The 18,712-nt window shown below is 35.2% G+C and overlaps 4 protein-coding genes and 1 long non-coding RNA gene across 17 annotated transcripts in view; 2 read left to right on the top strand and 3 right to left on the bottom strand.

Annotated features, from left to right (window-relative positions):
• Positions 1 to 298: 298 nt before the first annotated feature.
• Positions 299 to 5,658, top strand: LOC112211999 (rho guanine nucleotide exchange factor 7). 10 transcript variants are annotated; one of them, XR_002947432.2, is made up of 13 exons: positions 299 to 759; positions 1,008 to 1,079; positions 1,154 to 1,280; positions 1,387 to 1,561; positions 1,668 to 1,877; positions 1,991 to 2,189; positions 2,297 to 2,533; positions 2,636 to 2,714; positions 2,825 to 4,255; positions 4,673 to 4,844; positions 4,961 to 5,062; positions 5,158 to 5,242; positions 5,334 to 5,353. XR_002947432.2 is itself a non-coding variant. In XM_024370358.2 (13 exons), exons 2-13 carry the CDS (start codon positions 1,011 to 1,013, stop codon positions 5,494 to 5,496), a joined length of 1,743 nt encoding a protein of 580 aa, XP_024226126.1. In that variant the 5' UTR covers positions 343 to 759; positions 844 to 1,010; the 3' UTR covers positions 5,497 to 5,658. The 10 variants fall into 10 exon arrangements, 1 of the variants encoding a protein (XP_024226126.1); XR_002947434.2 differs by having other exon boundaries at positions 300 to 690; XR_002947430.2 differs by having other exon boundaries at positions 301 to 759; positions 844 to 1,079.
• Positions 5,659 to 5,686: 28 nt separating this feature from the next.
• LOC100749138 (mediator of RNA polymerase II transcription subunit 11) lies at positions 5,687 to 6,484 on the bottom strand. Its single transcript, XM_003492485.4, has 3 exons — positions 6,278 to 6,484; positions 6,052 to 6,192; positions 5,687 to 5,958 (listed from the first exon to the last, which is right to left on the bottom strand). Exons 1-3 carry the CDS (start codon positions 6,351 to 6,353, stop codon positions 5,837 to 5,839), a joined length of 339 nt encoding a protein of 112 aa, XP_003492533.1. The 5' UTR covers positions 6,354 to 6,484; the 3' UTR covers positions 5,687 to 5,836.
• A 335-nt stretch (positions 6,485 to 6,819) lies between these two features.
• LOC100749017 (cytochrome b-c1 complex subunit Rieske, mitochondrial-like) lies at positions 6,820 to 8,003 on the bottom strand. The gene is made up of 3 exons (XM_003492484.4): positions 7,684 to 8,003; positions 7,379 to 7,556; positions 6,820 to 7,271 (listed from the first exon to the last, which is right to left on the bottom strand). The coding sequence occupies exons 1-3, from the start codon at positions 7,973 to 7,975 to the stop codon at positions 6,980 to 6,982; spliced, it is 762 nt and encodes a 253-aa protein (XP_003492532.2). The 5' UTR covers positions 7,976 to 8,003; the 3' UTR covers positions 6,820 to 6,979.
• Positions 8,004 to 8,067: 64 nt separating this feature from the next.
• LOC100740669 (vanin-like protein 1) overlaps positions 8,068 to 18,712 on the bottom strand; it is a 20,695-nt gene continuing 10,050 nt past the window's right edge. For 3 of the 4 annotated variants that reach the window (XM_033323001.1, XM_033323002.1, XM_033323000.1), the window contains exons 2-8: positions 10,695 to 10,816; positions 9,939 to 10,079; positions 9,717 to 9,863; positions 9,489 to 9,655; positions 9,207 to 9,421; positions 8,998 to 9,102; positions 8,068 to 8,909 (exon numbers count right to left, since the gene is read on the bottom strand). In XM_033323001.1, the coding sequence (XP_033178892.1) occupies positions 8,203 to 8,909; positions 8,998 to 9,102; positions 9,207 to 9,421; positions 9,489 to 9,655; positions 9,717 to 9,863; positions 9,939 to 10,079; positions 10,695 to 10,754 (1,542 nt within the window). In that variant the 5' untranslated portion in view covers positions 10,755 to 10,816 and the 3' untranslated portion in view covers positions 8,068 to 8,202. Of the gene's footprint in view, positions 8,910 to 8,997; positions 9,103 to 9,206; positions 9,422 to 9,488; positions 9,656 to 9,716; positions 9,864 to 9,938; positions 10,080 to 10,694; positions 10,817 to 11,170; positions 11,316 to 18,712 lie in introns of those variants that run through there. The other variant, XM_003492500.4, reaches the window with a different exon arrangement.
• On the top strand, positions 11,296 to 17,757 carry LOC105681304. The gene is made up of 3 exons (XR_001102572.3): positions 11,296 to 11,415; positions 11,494 to 11,787; positions 17,160 to 17,757. It is a non-coding gene; the product is annotated as an uncharacterized LOC105681304 (long non-coding RNA).

The raw sequence follows: 18,712 nt of genomic DNA, 5'->3' as shown, positions 1-18,712 counted from the left end.
TTTCATAAAAATTTATCTTTTCGTATATTTTTCATGCGCATCCACTAACATCGCGTGAATACACGTTGGAGTATATACGCATGTATTTCATTTTATACAATGTTACATATAAGCCTCCTTACATAAATTCACAATGAAATTTCATTTCTTAAAAGGAAACTGTTTTTAAGTTGTTTGCTTTTTTATACATGTAATGTACATATAAGCACGACATTATGGGAAGACGAAAAAAAGAGGAAGAAAAGGAAAGGAATCGGAATTTAAAGGACTGTTACATTTTATTCTATCTCTTCTTATACGAAAGAACTAGTTCTTAGAACTAATTTCAATGCATACGTATGCATTTATATACATGTGTACGTACACTGGATAACCTTGTAAGTGGGGACTGAGGACGAGCAATCGCAAGAAACGCATGAAACAGAATATGCGCCACTGTTATGTATGGATTTACTTGTGTATATGTGCATTGGGTATTAATAGCTTGCTGAGATGTCACAGAGCTACAGGCATCTAAAAGAAAGACTAACCTCTTCGTTTCTTATACGATAAATGGTTATATTCAACGCAACCTTGAATAATTTTAGATACTTTTCACACGACAATTCGACAAATATTTATCGAACGTAATCGAACTCAATCACATGCGGAATCACGTGCAAGGAATATCCCGCGATATTGTAAACCAAGGTAAAACGTATGATTAACAGTGAAATGTCATTTGGCGTTTAAGGACAGCAGTATGAAACGTAACTTTCCGTGAGTTGAACAATATCCAAGTGGATATATTTAACGAATATGTTATATAAATTCTTCAACGTTGTATCGTTTAAAATTTTTTAGTGCAAGTAAACTTGGGTTGATGGATAAGAAATTGAAGGAAGACTAGAAAAGTTTCTCTATGCGATGGAGCTATTCCATTAGACTTTTCATGTTTCTCTTTTATATTCTATTTTAGATTCACTTTAAAATACTTATTTTTCTCTCTTTTTTGTATTTATATCAAGACCATGTCAAAGCCTGAGACACCAAAATTTGTAACTGCTCTTTTTTCCTTCAAAGGAAAAAACAATGACGAGGTATGTTTCATTTTCTATTTTATTCTCTATTTCTATAGATCGGTAATTTCAACACTGCTGCATTTGTGTTTTAGCTGTGTTTTAAAAAGGGAGATGTAATTACGATAACACAGATAGATGAAGGAGGTTGGTGGGAGGGAACATTACATGATAAAACAGGATGGTTTCCATCTAATTACGTCAAAGAGTGCAGGGTTCCAGGTATTGTGCATGTAATGAAACAATCTGTATTTAATCATTTTGATAATTTCTAGATTCTTATGTGCTTACCTTTTATACATTTACAATATTTTTATTTTGCTTATAGAGAATAGTGTCTCCAATATGAAAGCAACTGAAAAAGTTCTGCAAGAATCTCCCGTGCATCAAAAACTAAATCGTGATATTGTATTGAAAGATTTGGTAGACTCTGAAAGAGTGAATGTAGCAGAATTGCAGGGTTTGATAAATAGTTTTTTACATCCTCTAGAATCTGCTAACATGTAAGTATATGGGATAAATTATTTATTAATTTTGTGGGAATGCATACATACACATACACCTTTGCAATACTACAAATGAGATGTATTATAAATCTTCAATGTATAGATTGAACAAAGAAGAATACAAGCAACTTCTAGGTAATGTACATGAAGTTTTGGAAGTACATCAACGATTGCTATCCAATTTGGAAGCAGCTATGACACAAGATTCTAGAGTTGGAAATCTCTTTCTAACGCTTGCACCAAAATTAAAGTCCATTCATACAATGTATTGCAGAAATCATCCGAAGGCAGTATGTATTTTAGATCGGTACAGGTATGTATGAAATAAAAAAATTATTTTTATGTTACTTAAGTTTAACTGTAGGAAAAGGATATGACACTTGAAAGTTATTTTCTTTACAAAATTAAATTCATTTCTTCTTCTAGAGATGAACTGAATGATTTTATGGAACGTAGTGGAGCGATATCACCAGGGATATTAGTATTAACAACTGGTCTAAGTAAACCTTTCCGTAGATTGGATAAATATTCTGCTATGCTTCAAGAATTGGAGAGGTATACGGAAAGAAATCATCCTGATAGAGGTGACACGCAACGCAGTATAGCAGTATACAGAGAGATAGCGGTAAGTCGTTTGATTGTATCCTTACGTTGTTCTTTAGTTTAAGCTCCATAAAGACGTTTGGCATTTTTAGCAAAATACGTTACAATTTTTGTTGCATTCTCTTGTAGGATCGATGTGCATCCATACGAAAGCAACGTGAGTTGGCGCTTCAAGTGTTAACCAGCGGTATTAAAGGATGGGAGGGAGAAGAGTTAAGCTCACTCGGGGAAATTCTTTATGTCGGATCTGTCACTTTGGCAAGCGGAACTACTGGTCAAGATCGTCGAGATAGATACTTTGTTCTTTTTCCAACGACTCTTTTAGTCCTCAGTGCTAGTCCAAGGATGAGCTCTTTCGTTTACGAAGTATATTCGACATTTTTTTCTCTATATTCTATATCTTGTTGTATATCTCTCATCTTTACAGAAATGCCTAAATAAATGCTTACATGTTTTCTCCATTCACAGGGAAAACTTCCATTAACAGGTATTACTATTACTCAAGTGGAAGATACAGATGAAATAAGAAATGCTTTTGAAATTACAGGCAAGGAATCCGAATCATTTATTCGTTATGAAATAATATTAATCACCACGCAAATTTACTTGACAAACTTTACTTGACCTATTATCAACAAAATTTCCATTTGATCTTAGGACCAATGATCGAGAGTATACTAGTACTTTGTGGTTCTAAAGAAGATCAGCAGCGATGGATCGAACTTTTAATACAGGAACAAACAACGAATAACAGTCTCGTGAAATCATCAACGACGTCACGCGTGAGTTACAGTTTACCTCCATATGCTCGTCTTTCAAGATATTTTGCAAAATTAGTCAGACAAAAAATTATACGTCCTGAACTTTTGAAAAAATTGCTTTATTTACAATACGTTCTGCGACCGGATATGAGTAATGTAAAAATGCGAAGGACTAATATAACGACATATGTCCTTCATCCGATGCAAACAAATAGTCAGGATAGTTGTTCATACAACTACTCGACAAGTTTCGAGTCGAATAAGATCGCAACGGGACAACCATTCGTTGGAACGACAATGTTGCGTAAATCTACTTTGACTCTCAATGTGAAATATGCATTACCAGATATTGATCTTAGTACTGTAGGAGTAACAAAGGGCTCATCTTTGACGGAAGTAATATCAACTGAGAATACACGAGGTGATGTTAGTAAAAGTTTGCCACTTGTTAGTGTTGGAAGTTCTATTACTGCTGGTTTCGCCAATAATAATAATAATGTAAATACCGTAAGCGTTGTTGACGAACAACTCGCTTGTCGATCACGTTTCACGAATCTTGCTCGTTCGTTTCCAATTGGCTGTAACTTCCATCAAGATACATTTGGTGAAACGAAGAAGCACATAGATGTTGCGGCCGCGATAAAGTGTTGGAAGAGTAAAGAATTCACTGACGAACAATCTATTATGATAAATTCTGTACATCATCCATCCGTTCCTGTGTGTAATTCAAACATTATTGAGAATTGCTGTCAAGCGAATGTAATTAGTGTTGGATCATCAGATTCAGGAATGGCTGAAAGTTATCGATTAAATTCTTCTGAAATAAATTCTTCTTGTAAATCGTGTACGTGCGTTGAAAACAAATACAGCATAGAACATCCTATAAGGATCTATTCTGATGAAAGTGAGAACGATGAGAATAATTTTGAATATCAGTGCGTTTGTACATCACCTTTTGGTTCAACCCCCAGGGATAGTGCTCACTTATCTGATTCATCGAAACACAATGATAATACATTAGATCCTCCGACCTGCGAAACTGCTAGTACGATAGTTTACAATTCTGACCATGCCTTTGCAACGAATAAAATACAAACAAAAGAAAATGTGCTTTCGAATAAATATGAGCATACAATGCAAAGAAGGTTTACACAACCTATACCATACACACATCAAAGTATTGTACGAAAAGTTGGAAGGAAAGCAATTCAGCCAACTCGACCTGTCGAAAACGATTATAATGGAGCACATCAAATATACACGTCAGGACTGTATGCCCATTGGTGGTTGAAGAAGTCTATACCATTTTCTGGATGCTCGGATCAAGGCAAGCTTCCATGGCATGGCTGTCTTTTTCTTCCTACTGTTTAATTAGCGTTTTTGCTTGTGTTACTACTAATTGTATCTTCTTACACACGCGCGCGCACGGCACATGCACGCACGCACACACATACAGAGAGAAATGAAACGCGTACACGAGCACACAAGCGTATGCTTTCATTTCACAGCCATGTTGTGTGAAGTAAGCTTTCGCTTTACTAACGTTAGTATGCATTTTAAGAATCTAATTGGAAAAAGAAAATCTGCGTTCACTTGCATATATAGTTGGTTTATTTATGATTTTTCTTTCGTTCATTTAGAACATGGACATGTATAGAGCATGTTTCAAAATTATATATAATTTTTAGTTTAGTTATAATTAGTATAAATAATAAATTGATTTGCACTCTTTACGACTTATTAGATTTGCAGTCAACAAAGCGGGAAACAGCAACAACAACAAACGCAGCAACAGCAACGACAGTCACAACAACACAGATCAATCACGGAACATTGTGTCTCCCTAGGAATTAGAACACCTTGGAGTATCGCTTCGTTACGACCAGCACCTCCTTTCTATAGCTTCAAAGTATTTGGTAAAATTGACATTTGGATTTATCACGCGTACGGCCGCCATACGGCATAAATATAAAATTTGAAAAATATGTCGTAACATGTATATTCATAACAAGAAACATGTTATCGCTTACAGATGAAAGACAATTTGAAGAGGATGCAATCATATTGAAGGTGATAGAGGCGTACTGCCTTTCTGTTAATGCTAGATTCACCGTGCATTCTGGAGAATCAACTTGTAGGTTGTGGATTACATTTTCGGTTTCTAAGATGTATAGTAGTGAACTTTTGTATAGTAACATTTACATGTCGCATATCATGTTTACATTTTAGCAATGCTGGAATATGATTCGCATAAAATGCGAGACAGAACATCTTTGATGCATAATCGTGGAAATTGGGATTTTTGTAGTAATCGGTAATCATCGTCTAGTTGTTACAATATTTCCCATAATTGTATACAGTATACACAAAGAAAACGCTTCTAACATATCGTTCATTTTGAATAGGACATTATCAGAGACAGTTAGAACATTGAAAAATCAAATGACAGATTTACAATCGCAAATGTCATTATTGACGAAACAATTGGACGAAGAGAGAAGATCGAGACTTTCTTTAGCCGCAACGGTAAAACGTAGCATTGGTGTTGTGGACGGATCGGTACCTTAAATGTTCTTGACAAAAGATATAATTTCTTGATATAATGATCTGTGTTTTATCATATTTGCATCTTTTAACCCGATTCAATTTAAGTTTGACATTGGGAATGTTCTCTTTGTAAAATTTTCACACAGTGCCATTGTAATAAAAATAAAAGAACGAGTAACTGAACAGCGCGTATAAATTATTTCAACTTTCATTCGTCTTAGATGTGAAATTTATTACTTATTTCGTTTGCATGGAAATCTTTGGGAATGTATATACATCATGAAGTGTGTTAAACGAACATATGTGTATGAATTTCTGTTACATCGAAAATGATGATTCAGAAAAAGAGCATTCAATGAGTTTATCTTGGTTTATTTTTAATACGCTCTAATTCGTTTACTCTGCTTCGTGCGTGTTCTAACCTGTGCCATGCCATTTGAAGTACTTTTTGACTAGCATACCCAGAGCCTTCGTGTGGTTGCCCTAAAAAGGAATAAATTTAATAAGAGAGTAAAGTAAATTAGATATTCGTATAAAGAGACAAGCTGACTTTCAGGTGGTCAAATGATTGTTTACCTGTAGAAACTTGAGTTAGATAATTAATTTGTTCGCTCAATTTTGATTCCACGTGTCCTAGTGTTTTTAGAAATTGCTGAGTTTGCGCTTCAGCTTGTTTCATGCTACTTTTCTCTTTACTGAGTTCCACAAAAGCTTGGCCTACATAAAGTAATAAGAATTGTCTTCTAGTTACACGAGAATTATGGTGTTACATGGTGTTTATAAATAAGCGTTTGTTGATTACCTGCACTTTGCAAACACACAATAATATCCTTCTCAATCGTTTCAAGGATTTGTATTCTCTCCATCGGTGGCGTCATTGCGAATTAGTTGTTAGAAGCTACGATTTATACGAAACTGTTGAAAAAATGATTAGAGGAAAAAAAAATGAGAAACATAAAGTATCACGTAGTATGTTCAACGTCGCACTAATGAACGTATCGTAATATGACCGAAGATTACCGAAAATAGTCGTAAATGGTCGAAACGCGGCGCTGTCTGGTATATCAATCGGTATTCCCAAAGAGGAAGTTTCCTATCTGACATTCCTTTCTATATATCATCCTTTCTATGTTTCCTTTCTGGTTATACTTACAATTGGAATAAGTACATATTTTGGAGTAAGTACATATTTTAATCAATAGTAGTAACACAGAGGAAGTTTCATGTGTGGTAATAAGTATATTTGTTTATTTAGATTATACTCTTTTGCATTATATATTTATGTTACATTTTATGTTTCATGCGTTTAAAATGTAAGAAATAGGCAATGCGACGAAGGATTTATAAAAGTATGTAAATTTATTTTCGCATAACTAAACAATAAAGAAGATTCTTAACGAAGAAAGCTGACGTGATTAAAAAAACAGTAGTATTACGCATGTAATAAGATATAGTTAGTATTAGAAATATTAGTCGAGTAAATCATTTATTAAGGACAATAAAATCAACCAACTAGAATGGTATCGTCATCGAGGAATTGATATTCTGGTATTTCCAAATTAGTAGGTGCTGGTCCTTTACGTATGCGCCCAGACGCATCGAAGTGAGATCCGTGACACGGACAGTAAAATCCACCGCGTATGATACCGGAGTTAGGAATTGGTATGCAACCGAGATGCGTACAAATTCCAATGACGATCAACCATTCCGCTCGTTTGACTCTTTGATCATCTGTCTCAGGATCCCTTAATGTCGCCACATTTATTACTTTCTCTTGTTCTATAATGGATTGGGAGCTGTAATGTATTTGAAAATGTTTGAGCGTTAAAAATAAGGTTTGGATAAAGATAAAGAGCAGAGAGTGTAACCATCGGGAATGGATGATACTGGCTGAATAGCTCACCGATGGTAAATGAAGATCGGTTTTCCTCGCCATTTAAATACTGATACCTTTCCCACCGGTATATCTTGCAAATTAATCTCAATTTGCGCTTCTGCTAAAATGTTACGTGCTGGAGCTAGACTTACTATGTAATGTAACAAGTGAGACTTGAACCCATAAAGTCCAGCAACACCGCCCACTAATCGAAAACAAAGGATTACGTTATCTTCATTGTCTTATCGTCTTCGGTCGCACAAGTCCTTCTATCTCTTTTTTTACTGTATTTGTTTTTATTTTTCATAAACTTCGTACTCGTGGGAACGTACCAAAAGACATTACGTAACTTGATGTTTTTCGCTCATCGATGCTCCGTTTAGTCGACACATTCGAATTCTGAAGAGATTTTCGACGATATTCTTGAAAGCTAACTTTGGGTAAGTCAGTGTGTGCATATCGATTTTTTAAAGAGAATGTTAGTGTGCTCGCGTTCAACCAATTCTCGAAAGGAAATCGAGAATAAATCGATGCGAAAGACGATGACATTTCTTCTCGAAGCTTGTACTGATTACTACCCATTAATATAACATGAAATTCGTTCGAACGTCGCGTTTTTATCATGGTTGCGATTCGCGATTGTTTTTTGAAATAATTGAAAACGTGAATGCATCTCACAAAAGGAAGAAACGGAACAGAAGGAATAAAGAAACAAATATCGAAAAGTTGTTACTACCATGTTATTGTCAGTAGATTGATACATGTCCATAGTATTGCGATCTTTTATTGGAAAATTTGATCGAGTCGAAAAATGTTATGCAAGAATAATGTAGTAAATATAGATATCGAAATTAATTCCATTTGTCTCTCTCAAAGTCTCTAGCATATATACCAAAGGTAATAAGATTGTTGATCGGTTCGTCCAAAACCATAGTTAGATTCATTTCGTTTCCACGTACATGTTCAACGTATGACCACTGTCCAAAGGGAATGAGTGAAGCGCCAAGTACGCTAGGCATTATCAAAATTTTTGTGTAATCGTTGAATCTCGCTGTGACGCTTAAAGCGGAAAATATAGTATCGGATCGGGAAACGAAACCGCAAGAATGGATAGATTCATTAAGACATTGAATCAAGCCACATACACGGACACCGGCTTCTACTTCAGTGCCGTACAAGCGAACACCGTTGTAAACTATCGCGCGGTAATAAATCGAAGACGAATTGGTGATGGTTTCCACATCAGCCTTAAAGTCGCAGCAAAAGTTATGATGACAAACGGTTTCAGTCATCGAATCGTTGTTGAACAGAATAGATTCGAATGATGTAACATTATCGCGTAATAATTTTATCCACTCGGGCGTGACTTCTTTCTTTATTGATTTATCACAAAGCGTTTCATGGCGTGCAATGTTTTTCGCCGTTTCTTGATTTTTCTTTTCTTTGTTCATCGACTTCTGTTTCACTTCTGCTCTTTTGGATTTTATTGTTTTTGGGACTCGGGAGATCAAAAGTTTAGGATAGTCAGCCATGGTTACGTTGGCTATACCGTTACGACCTAACGAAATTGAATTGGAAATTAATTGAGAAATAGAACAAATATCTCAACAAGTATGAAATTGTTAATCTGTATGAACGTGCGATACCTAAATAAATTCCGCTTCCCGAAGTTCCGATAGCAGGTTGGTGATATCCAGCTACTAAAAGATTCACATTCTCGGCAAAGGACCATCCAAATTGCGTTTGAATGGCTGGAAGAAAAGTTATAAATGAAAAATGTTAATTGATTGATTGCAAGCTGATAAAGAAAATATATAGTATGTTGTAAATAAATGGTACTAATGACATAAGATACCAGTTAAAAATGGCGTTTCCGAGAACCAGGCGGTGGTGTATACGATATTTGAAACTCCTTCTATTCTAGTCAAGGATAAAGGCGGTACCGAAAATAGTATATCAAAGCATATAAAGGTACCAAATCTCACACCGAAATCGGTGTCGAATGTTACAATTTCCGGTATCTCGATCTTATCGAATTCGGCTTCCATATACAGATTCACTTTGCGATACCTGATTACAAAGAGAAGGAAGAAGAAAGGAATCGTTATAAATCGATCATGAAGATATGATTACGTACCTGGCAATTATCTTTCCTGTTCGGTCGAACACGACATTAGTGTTGTGATAGTGCCATGTTTCGTTCGAGGGACATGCATCGGTGTAATTGACCAATCGTTTTTCAGCGATATTTACCACCACGTAGATGCGATTTTCCCTTGCAGCGCATGATAGTCTTCTTAACGTCTACAAGAAATAACAGAAGAAGAGATCTATGGTGTATCGAGTGTGGATACAGAGTACTTACTTCACTGACGTTAACGTCGGTTCCCGTGCAAGGGATATATTCATCGACAGCGGAAGGAATCACTGTTGTCCAGGAATTCATTTGTGATTTGTTAGGCAAATGGATCGATGTCAGTCCATCTTCCGGGAAAACGATAATGTCAGCACCCTGTGTGGCAAATTCTCACATCAGGATTAACATGTTGCGAAAAACAATCAGACCATGAAACTCGATCGAGCTTACCTCTTTACTCGCTTTTTCTATGTACTCGATGTACGCATTCGTGTTTTCTCTTAAAGTTAACGCGGCATCATGCCAATGATAAACCGGTGCAAATTCTACCACAGCTGCGGTATAATAATCCGATGAATTCTGTTCTGTCATCTGTTTTATAGAAATGGATGATAGGGATTAGCGAACGATCATTTGTTAGATTACTCTTATCCTTATTAAACGATGACAAGTTTGGAATCGTGTTTTAGATTTTGGTCTGTTTCGTCTTTCCAAAAATCATCCGATTCTTACCAAATTTGTATACACTGTACAGGTTATTATATACAAGGTATTCGGCTACAGGCGTAAAAAGATTTAAGGGGTGATTTTTAAAGCTAAAATAACTGTTTATAATATACAGGGTGGTTGGTAACTGGTGGTATAAGCGGAAAGGAGGTGATTCTACGCGAAAAAAGAAGTCGAAAATATAGAATAACAATTTTTCGTTTGAGGCTTTGTTTTCGAGAAAATCGACTTTGAATTTTCGCTCGGTACGCGTGCAGTACGTTATAACGGATCTCACTGTAGATCGTTGTCTCGATGGAAAAATTAAAAAAAAAAAATTTTTTTTTTTAATTTGTATTCTATATTTTCGACTTCTTTTTTCGCGTAGAATCACCCCCTTTCCGCTTGTACCACCAGTTACCAACCACCCTGTATATGTTCCGCCCGCAGGTGTTTACAGAAAATGTATACCTGTTCGTACTATTGAAATTTTAACCTTACCTGATATGAAAGTCGTATGAGGATCAATAAAAATCCAATTTCGTTCAAATTTCCGCGCATGGCGATTGCTTAACTCGTCGGTCCTTTAACTTAGTTGCTTTAGAAGAAAAAAAATTAACAACCTGAAAAATGAAATATGTTTACCGTTTTTATAACACCTGATTCGATAGATTTGTACGTTTTTTTTCCCGTTTCGTGTTTTAATGTCTTCGTGTAGTCTTTTTTGTCCTATACATTTCATGAATATGTAATATGCATATATAAAATAGAAGATACGATTCTGTCACAGGATCAAATACACGCGCGCATATACGTATACATATAATATACATGTGATGCATGTTATGTACATATATCACATAGAAGATAATCAGTAGACGATTATACATAGTGTAAAAGCAAGGTTTTTGCAAACCTAAGCGCGATCTGTCAACAGCTGTTTAATGATAATATAAATTGCAATAATTTGATTTTACCGTTGTCGCGATGACAAGAAATCCGTAATGTAAGATAAATACTAGTCTAGTACTTCTTTGGCATTCCGTATTTATACTCACAATGATGATATTCGCGGTGGGGGGTTTATCTTGTCAGTATGTACGTAGTAAGTACGCGAACGTGTCGTGCAACTTCGATTGTGGGAGAAATTTCAGAACTGTTTCCTCCAATACTATTCTTTGCTTTATCGTTAACGTTCTTATGTACATAATAACAATACATAGTAAGTATGTTCTGATATATATATAATGCGTTGCTAGCAAATAGAAGAAATGTGAGAGGGGTTAATTATTTCTGACAGACTTAATATAAGCTCAACGTAACAACAAAGATAAGCACGTGTATAGGCCGAAAATATCATATATGCAAATAAAACAATACAAAAGGTGGTAACTCATGACGGTGAGAATCGTTAGTCTTTGACGATGAGTGATAGAGTACAGTATTTTCCTTGCCCATGTGCTGTCCTGAAGTCTTGCGTCTTGACTACTCTTGAGTCCTGATTACCAACTTACCAACAATGCATTACTAGAGGATTTAAAGACATGGTATTATATACACGATACATATATGTATATGCATATATATACGTCAGGTATGTACAACATACAGAGTGTGAAATTTGTTGCAAAAAACGTGAGGTGTGCAAAGTGACAATTATTATACATAAATAAAAACTATACAAGTTCTTATTATATATATTCAAAACCATATAAATTCAACTCTCTCTGGTTCAATTTACGAGTAGATCTTTATTTTCGCTGTTGCTATCGCTCTTTCTTTAACTTTTATTACTGTTGTTGCCATTGTTGCCTTCATAGTGTCATTATCGACGGCTCTGATAACATCGTGCTACTATCGATTCTATTATCGTGTATAAATTACATATGACTGCATTATTTCGTTACGATACCCAATTAGGTTATATTAGGTTAAGTTGCATTATTTATAATACTTGTAAACTGTTAATTTAACGTTTTGATAGAAACTTGATTTTTACTTTCCTATCCTGTTTACGGAGTATTCGAAAACGTCAAATCGAAAACGATAATTACGTATAAAATTTATGAGCTAATGGGAATTAACGGATCCTACAATTACATAGTACCAGAATTTATTTGCACGTGTATCGTATGTATTTCGCAATACCATATCTACAAATAAAATTTGCCGCGATGATAACTCGCTCCACGATAAGAACATCTCGACAAATGGATCACCAATACGAATATAGTAATTAACGAAGATACAATATCACAGCTATGATCGTCCTTAAAAAGCAAGCTATCACACCTTAATCTTTTCCCACTAGATACATTATGTAAAGACGATCTCCTAGTTTCTTTCTAATTAATAAATAATTAAATAAAAATGGCATTCCCTATTAACGTATGAGGCCGATGGCAGATTTTTGTACTGTAAAATACTTTTAATTAATAATTTTATAATTTAGACCAACCTACAGAAATGCACGATAATGTTTACTTTCTAGACATATATTAAACTCATATATGTATATACATTGTCACGTCCCGCGCCCCGCACGATCCGTAGCGCGAAATTAAAACTGGTCATTCCTTCCAAATCAAGGTAATTTAAAACGTTTATTTGAAACCGTGTTTACAGTATTTGAAGTGAAAGGCTGTTAAAACCGCTAAAAGCTATATCTTGCGAAAACTTATCTAACCATGTTTTTATATTTACTTGATTATGTTTTTATAACGATATTAAGAATTTATATATTTATTTTTATATTATTTTTATTTATATCATCTCCGACAGATATAAATAAATGTAGCGACTCAGAGAAGTCAGTATATTAATTACCGTTCGTCAACCGAATAATTACCATTTGAAGAGTTAGTTATCATTTTGTCAACCGAAAAATCATCATTTTGTCAAGCGAAGAATTTTATATCCGTCAATCTGTCAGTCAATTGTCAATATCGAAATCGAGTAAGATTTGAATAAATCATGACATATTGTTAATTTATTTTCGAACAATTTTAATCCTCTGCCATGCCAGTATTCCCGCACATAGCAGGTTAGCCGAAAGTGGAACTTATTGCCAGCTGCATTAAACGTCAGTTAACGCTACCTACCTCGTTGTCGGCAACTAAATAGAACGTAACAACATACATAATAACTGTACAATTACATACATTATATGCGGTATGCTCATTGTTGAAGATATTTTATAGGAGATTCGGCTGTTATTTAAAACTTTCACTAAGTAATATCTCGATACCGTTATCTATGAGAGATTTCTCTGGTTATCGATAACTGTTGCATATACTATATAAGAAAATTGTTCTTTGGTTGCCGATGGGCATCTATGAAGTAATTGTTTTTGTCATCAATAACCATTATTTATAACGAAATTTTTTTGCGTTACCGATAACCACTATCTTTTTTTTTAAGCAGAATCTTTTTTCTTTATTACTTTCAACCATGCAGGTTTTGTTAACATTACTGATAATGATTAGTATCTAGATAAAAGACATAAAAAAACGGATCCTATATTCGTTTTTTATATACATATATGTGTCAGGTTTGTCGGGTTGGCGCGTTGTGTTTCTTCGTTGGGACAAGCCATTGTAGTTGTACAAAGAGGTTTATATTTATAGTGATATGTACAGGAGTTGTTCAAACAAGGTTTAACTGTATAACGTAATAAGTCAGTTTTAAATAAACAATGTTCTTAGGTTCAAACGAATCCACGGTCAACGGGATAACTCTTTGTACAATTGGATATATGTTAAACTCGAAATGACGTTTGCTATGACGTACGGTATCTTTCAGACTAACTGTCTGACGTTATGAATAAACTCTCCAAGGTGACCATAAGAATAAAAGACTGACACGTTCACATTTATCAATTGTGTATTGATCAGGGTTATCAACAAAATTCCAGGCGCCGTTACTAGGCAGACTCGCGTAGAGCCGTCATTGCTCCCACCTCGGGACTTGTTTGTTAATACAACGTGTGCCCCTCAACATTAGTATTTCTAGTGTGAAGTAAAACGTTTATCCCGTGACCGTGGCTACGTTCGGTGACCAGTTGTGACACCTTCACCCCAAGCCCACTGTTATAATACTATAATGAACAGCTAAAACAAACAGTTTAGCCCAAAGTATTGGGAATCTTTCCAAAATTCTAAAAGAAGGGCCCGTTATCCCTACATCACCGACATATGTAACTGTTTCAACCCCTTAAGTGGTAAAAGTCGGTAAATATATCCGCTCGGTGGGTTGGTTATCGACAACCAAAAGAGAATGCCCTCATCGATATCACTGTTTAACAAATTTTGACCTTTTTCCGATTTTGCAATTTTCAGTGGGTGATTGTTGTACACTTTCGTAAGCTAAACACGAATCTGTAAACCGCTTTTTCTTAGAATTTATAATTAATGTTTTGGGCCCTTAGGTTGAGATGAAATTATTCTATGGATTCTCCCGAATAAAATGATATGTATTGTTATTGAATTATAAACATTTAAACATGTTTGAATAACGAGCAAGTGAGAGAAGGACATCTAAAGGGCAACATCTTTTACTTACATTTTCCAATTTACTTAAAAAACTAGAGGTGAAATTTTTGATAAAACACGTGTCGGCGACGGCGGCAGTGTAGCGTAAAATTAAGATAAAAACAAGAAACTTGTCAATTTCCGAACAGGAGATCGAGTTTTTTTTATTTTTACTCGGTTCGCGATGATACTGTGGCGGCACGGGCCACGGAACTTTCCAACGGCTCTGGATACAAAGGGCGACGCTGTCAAAGCGCAACACCGACATGGCCAATGTACCATCGATATCTTCATACTCTTTCCGCCGAATTCTCGAAAGAGCATACGTGCCAGCCGCGGCGGCACATCTAATGAATGCACGCTAGTGGGGGATATCGATGGGCAACGAAGGGAAGAATCCGTTCGAGCCGGAACAAAAGGGCAGTCAGTCTGTCTTACCTCCTCTTAACTCCTGTCTTAACCTATCTTAACCTGTCTTAACTCCTCAGTACCATTGCATAGCAACGCGTCGAATGAACTCTTGGTGTCTATTGTTACTTGTTAATCGTTACCAGTTATTTGTTAGTCGTATCTGTTAATCGTTATTTCTTGACTCTGACTGTTAATTCGTTCTTAATAAACAATTGTTCGTTAAAACATCTGAGTATTCCTTACGCACCTATCGCGACAAGCCACCTCAATACACTTTTGATACATGGGCTGGCTAAGAATTTTTCAGACTGACTGGATGATTTTTAAGGAACATTTATATTCTTTTATTCGTTGGAGTGGGAGAAGGCTTTGCTCGTACTTATTATATACTTCGGAGAACGGCTGGAGTGACCGAATGCAGGCGTCTGAGAACGAGTGCTGACTGGACTCGGAATTTTGGTTTATCATATGGTTGCTCGAATTTCACCTGTGACAGCAGCATTGGTATTCAATATTGGCGGATGCCTTGCCTGCCGGTATAATCAGAGAGGAAATTTTTTTATTCGCTATTCATCGGAATTGAGAATTATTGCCGCTGTCGAATGTTTTGCCAAACCTTTTCACTTTTCACTTTTACATTGGAATAAAAATATGACTTTTTAGTTTTTCTTGATGCTTTCCTTAGCATCCTTAGCAAATGTCTGCTCTATCGCATGCTAGAGTTAGACTTTCTTCTAGACTTTTAATTTTTAAAATATATAAAAAGGTGTGCATTTTAGAAGTCATTTTCAAGGTGATCATTATTTAGACATGTTTAATTGCTTATAATGCCACTAACAATGCATATCATTTGCGGGAATGTTCACAGAATATTTTCATTTCAATAGCAACTCGATAGTTGCAAAAGCACAAAACACCTGTAAAGTTGAAAGTTTGTAATTTTTTTCAAAATTGATTTTTTTGGAAAATGTAGGTTTTATGAAAAAACGGTTTGCAGATTGGAGTTCAGCTTACAAAAGTCTACAAGGATCGCCTATTGTAGATTGTAAAATTAGATACGTGTTGGACAGTGTAATGGTTATCGGTAAACAAAAACATGTTGATCGCTTATAGCGGTTGTATATAGCGAGGATATGGCATTAGCTCTTCCATCACTTGTTTTGCTGTTTCCCGCTTTTACCATTTACTGCTTCCTTTATTGTATATTCACGGCCTTATGCTGCAATTTTTTTTATCCTGATTATAACTGTTATGGTCCTCGATTGAATTTAAATATCATGTCAGCCAACTTTAGGCATGTTTATTGAATGTATGTTATTTATATTGCTATCTTATTGCTACATTATATTACTGCTACTTTGCAATTGTTTATACACTGTCACGAGTGCCATTTAACTGATACGCATGTATTTATAATCAAATCAAATAATCTTTTGATAATTCTTGCTCTTTCTCCGTTGGTTACATAACTTAATTATTATTAGAATTCGCTATCGATAACTTGTATCACGAGGTTTTTAAGTGGAATTTCAATTCGGTTATACCCGTTTTAATATACATAATTGGTTTCACTTACGTGAAATTGCCGATCGTTCTTTATGCAGATTGTCGGTAACCTCGTGGATGACTGCATAGAAATAGTTGATTTGAAATGCGAGTGTCATTAACAATTCAATTCATTCTTTTAAAATCAATAACCGTGATCGCTAGTTATTGGACTTAAAAAAATTGCCTTCATAATATCAGTTTCCTCGTGCATAATACTTTCAATTTTCTAACGGTGAACTAATTTTTCGTATGTTTAAAACTTGACAGATTCATTACAAATATTTAATAGTGCATACGTTTATTGCAAATACATTCAAATCTTATGAGTGAAATAATACGGTTAAAATGAAACGAGTTGGAAGTGTAACGAAAAATATAACGAAATGGTGATTGAGTTACACTTATCGAAAATTAATTACTCGTTATAATATTTCACAGAACATTATTTAACATTATGCTCGCTTTAAATTTGTTTCAGGAACCATTCTGAGACGAACACGGAAGAAGATACAATATTCTATTCTTTTCCCTTTACTAGATTCAGATTCCTAAATAGATAGAATTTCTCTGTGAGACATGTCTTTAGATTCTTATATAGGTAGAATACCTATATAAAAAAATGGGATTTGTGAAATTAAAATTTGTTTTAAAAACCTTTTTAGGACCGACGAATAAAGACACACGATAGACAAGATAGACACAACAAATTAGATTTACTTTTAAGCAGAATATATATTAATTATTTAATATGTGGTTTAATACACAATTGAGTATTTTTAAATTTATGAATAGATGAAATATTCTTAAATCATCATCTTAACGCTTAAGTAGGCATTTGGTAGGAGAACACTGATTAATACTACTAACTGTAAACGTTAATATGTGCCATTTCTTATATGTGTAAGTAGGTGTACTTAGATAACATATACTGTTAATTGAGTGCGTCTATAGTTAAGAATAATATGTATAGTGATAAAGCATACAAAGTAATATAAAGAAAATGCATATGTAAGAAGCTAAGTAAGTAATTAAGGAGGTTTATTATCCCGAAATAGGATACATATGTATATGTAGGAATGTTATATTATGAGTTTATAGAAAACAGTATGATAAATACAATATCGTTGCACTCACGCGAAATCGAATATAAAAACCGCGTTTCGCGTATTCGTTTCTGACTAATTTTACGACACAACAACGCAACGAACTTTACACGACCACGATAAATTCAACTCTGGCAGAATTTTCCATGCTCATTTTTCCCCTAACATACCTTGGTAACGCTCACAACATTCCTTGACAACATTAACATATCTTGACAACGCTAATAAACAATTACCCCTCGCGCCACGTCCTTCCCTGACGTCACACTATTCCACATATATATGTATGTATTGTTATATACTTCAGAAATACACATATCAATTGTGACGAAAAGCTTAGAAGTGGTGAGAACACGACGAATAGGCTCCTATATAGTGTTGTAAAGTAATATAAAAAATTGAATTTATAGATTGGCGAAATGAGAGTGCAAAGTACGATGCGTGTCCTGTCGTATTTGATAAAAGTTGATTCAATAAAACTTTTCATTGATTCTCGAAGATTGTTACGTTTTCTAATGTCTAGTGGTAACGTCTCTAACGTGTATTCGATCGAACTTGAAACAAAGGATTGGGTTAGTAACAGACAGAACGATATTCAATGGCGAAAGGAGATAAGGAGGATGACAGAAGGAAAGGAAGAAAGCTGAAGTGCACATGGTTGTGGTTAGTAGGAATTTGAGAAAGTAACAAAAAAAGGGAAAAGCGAGTAGACGAGAGGCGTTCAGAAAAGGAAAATACATATATCAGAAAAGGATGCGAGTCCGCGTATCAGTCGGATAGGGTGCGCGGTTGAGATGTGCCATAGGGAGAATCGAGTTTCGCAAGGTGTGCCGTAGTCGAAAAGGTGGGGTTGATGTGGCGAGCGAGGACGAGATCGAGGGCGCGAGCCCGTGTATGGGTGGAAATTTGCGGCGGGGTCGTGCCGCGG

This window comes from Bombus impatiens, unplaced genomic scaffold (genome assembly GCF_000188095.3).
Source record: "Bombus impatiens unplaced genomic scaffold, BIMP_2.2 scf_0749, whole genome shotgun sequence".
NCBI lineage: Eukaryota > Metazoa > Arthropoda > Insecta > Hymenoptera > Apidae > Bombus > Bombus impatiens.
This window is presented reverse-complemented; position numbering and strand designations above follow the sequence as displayed.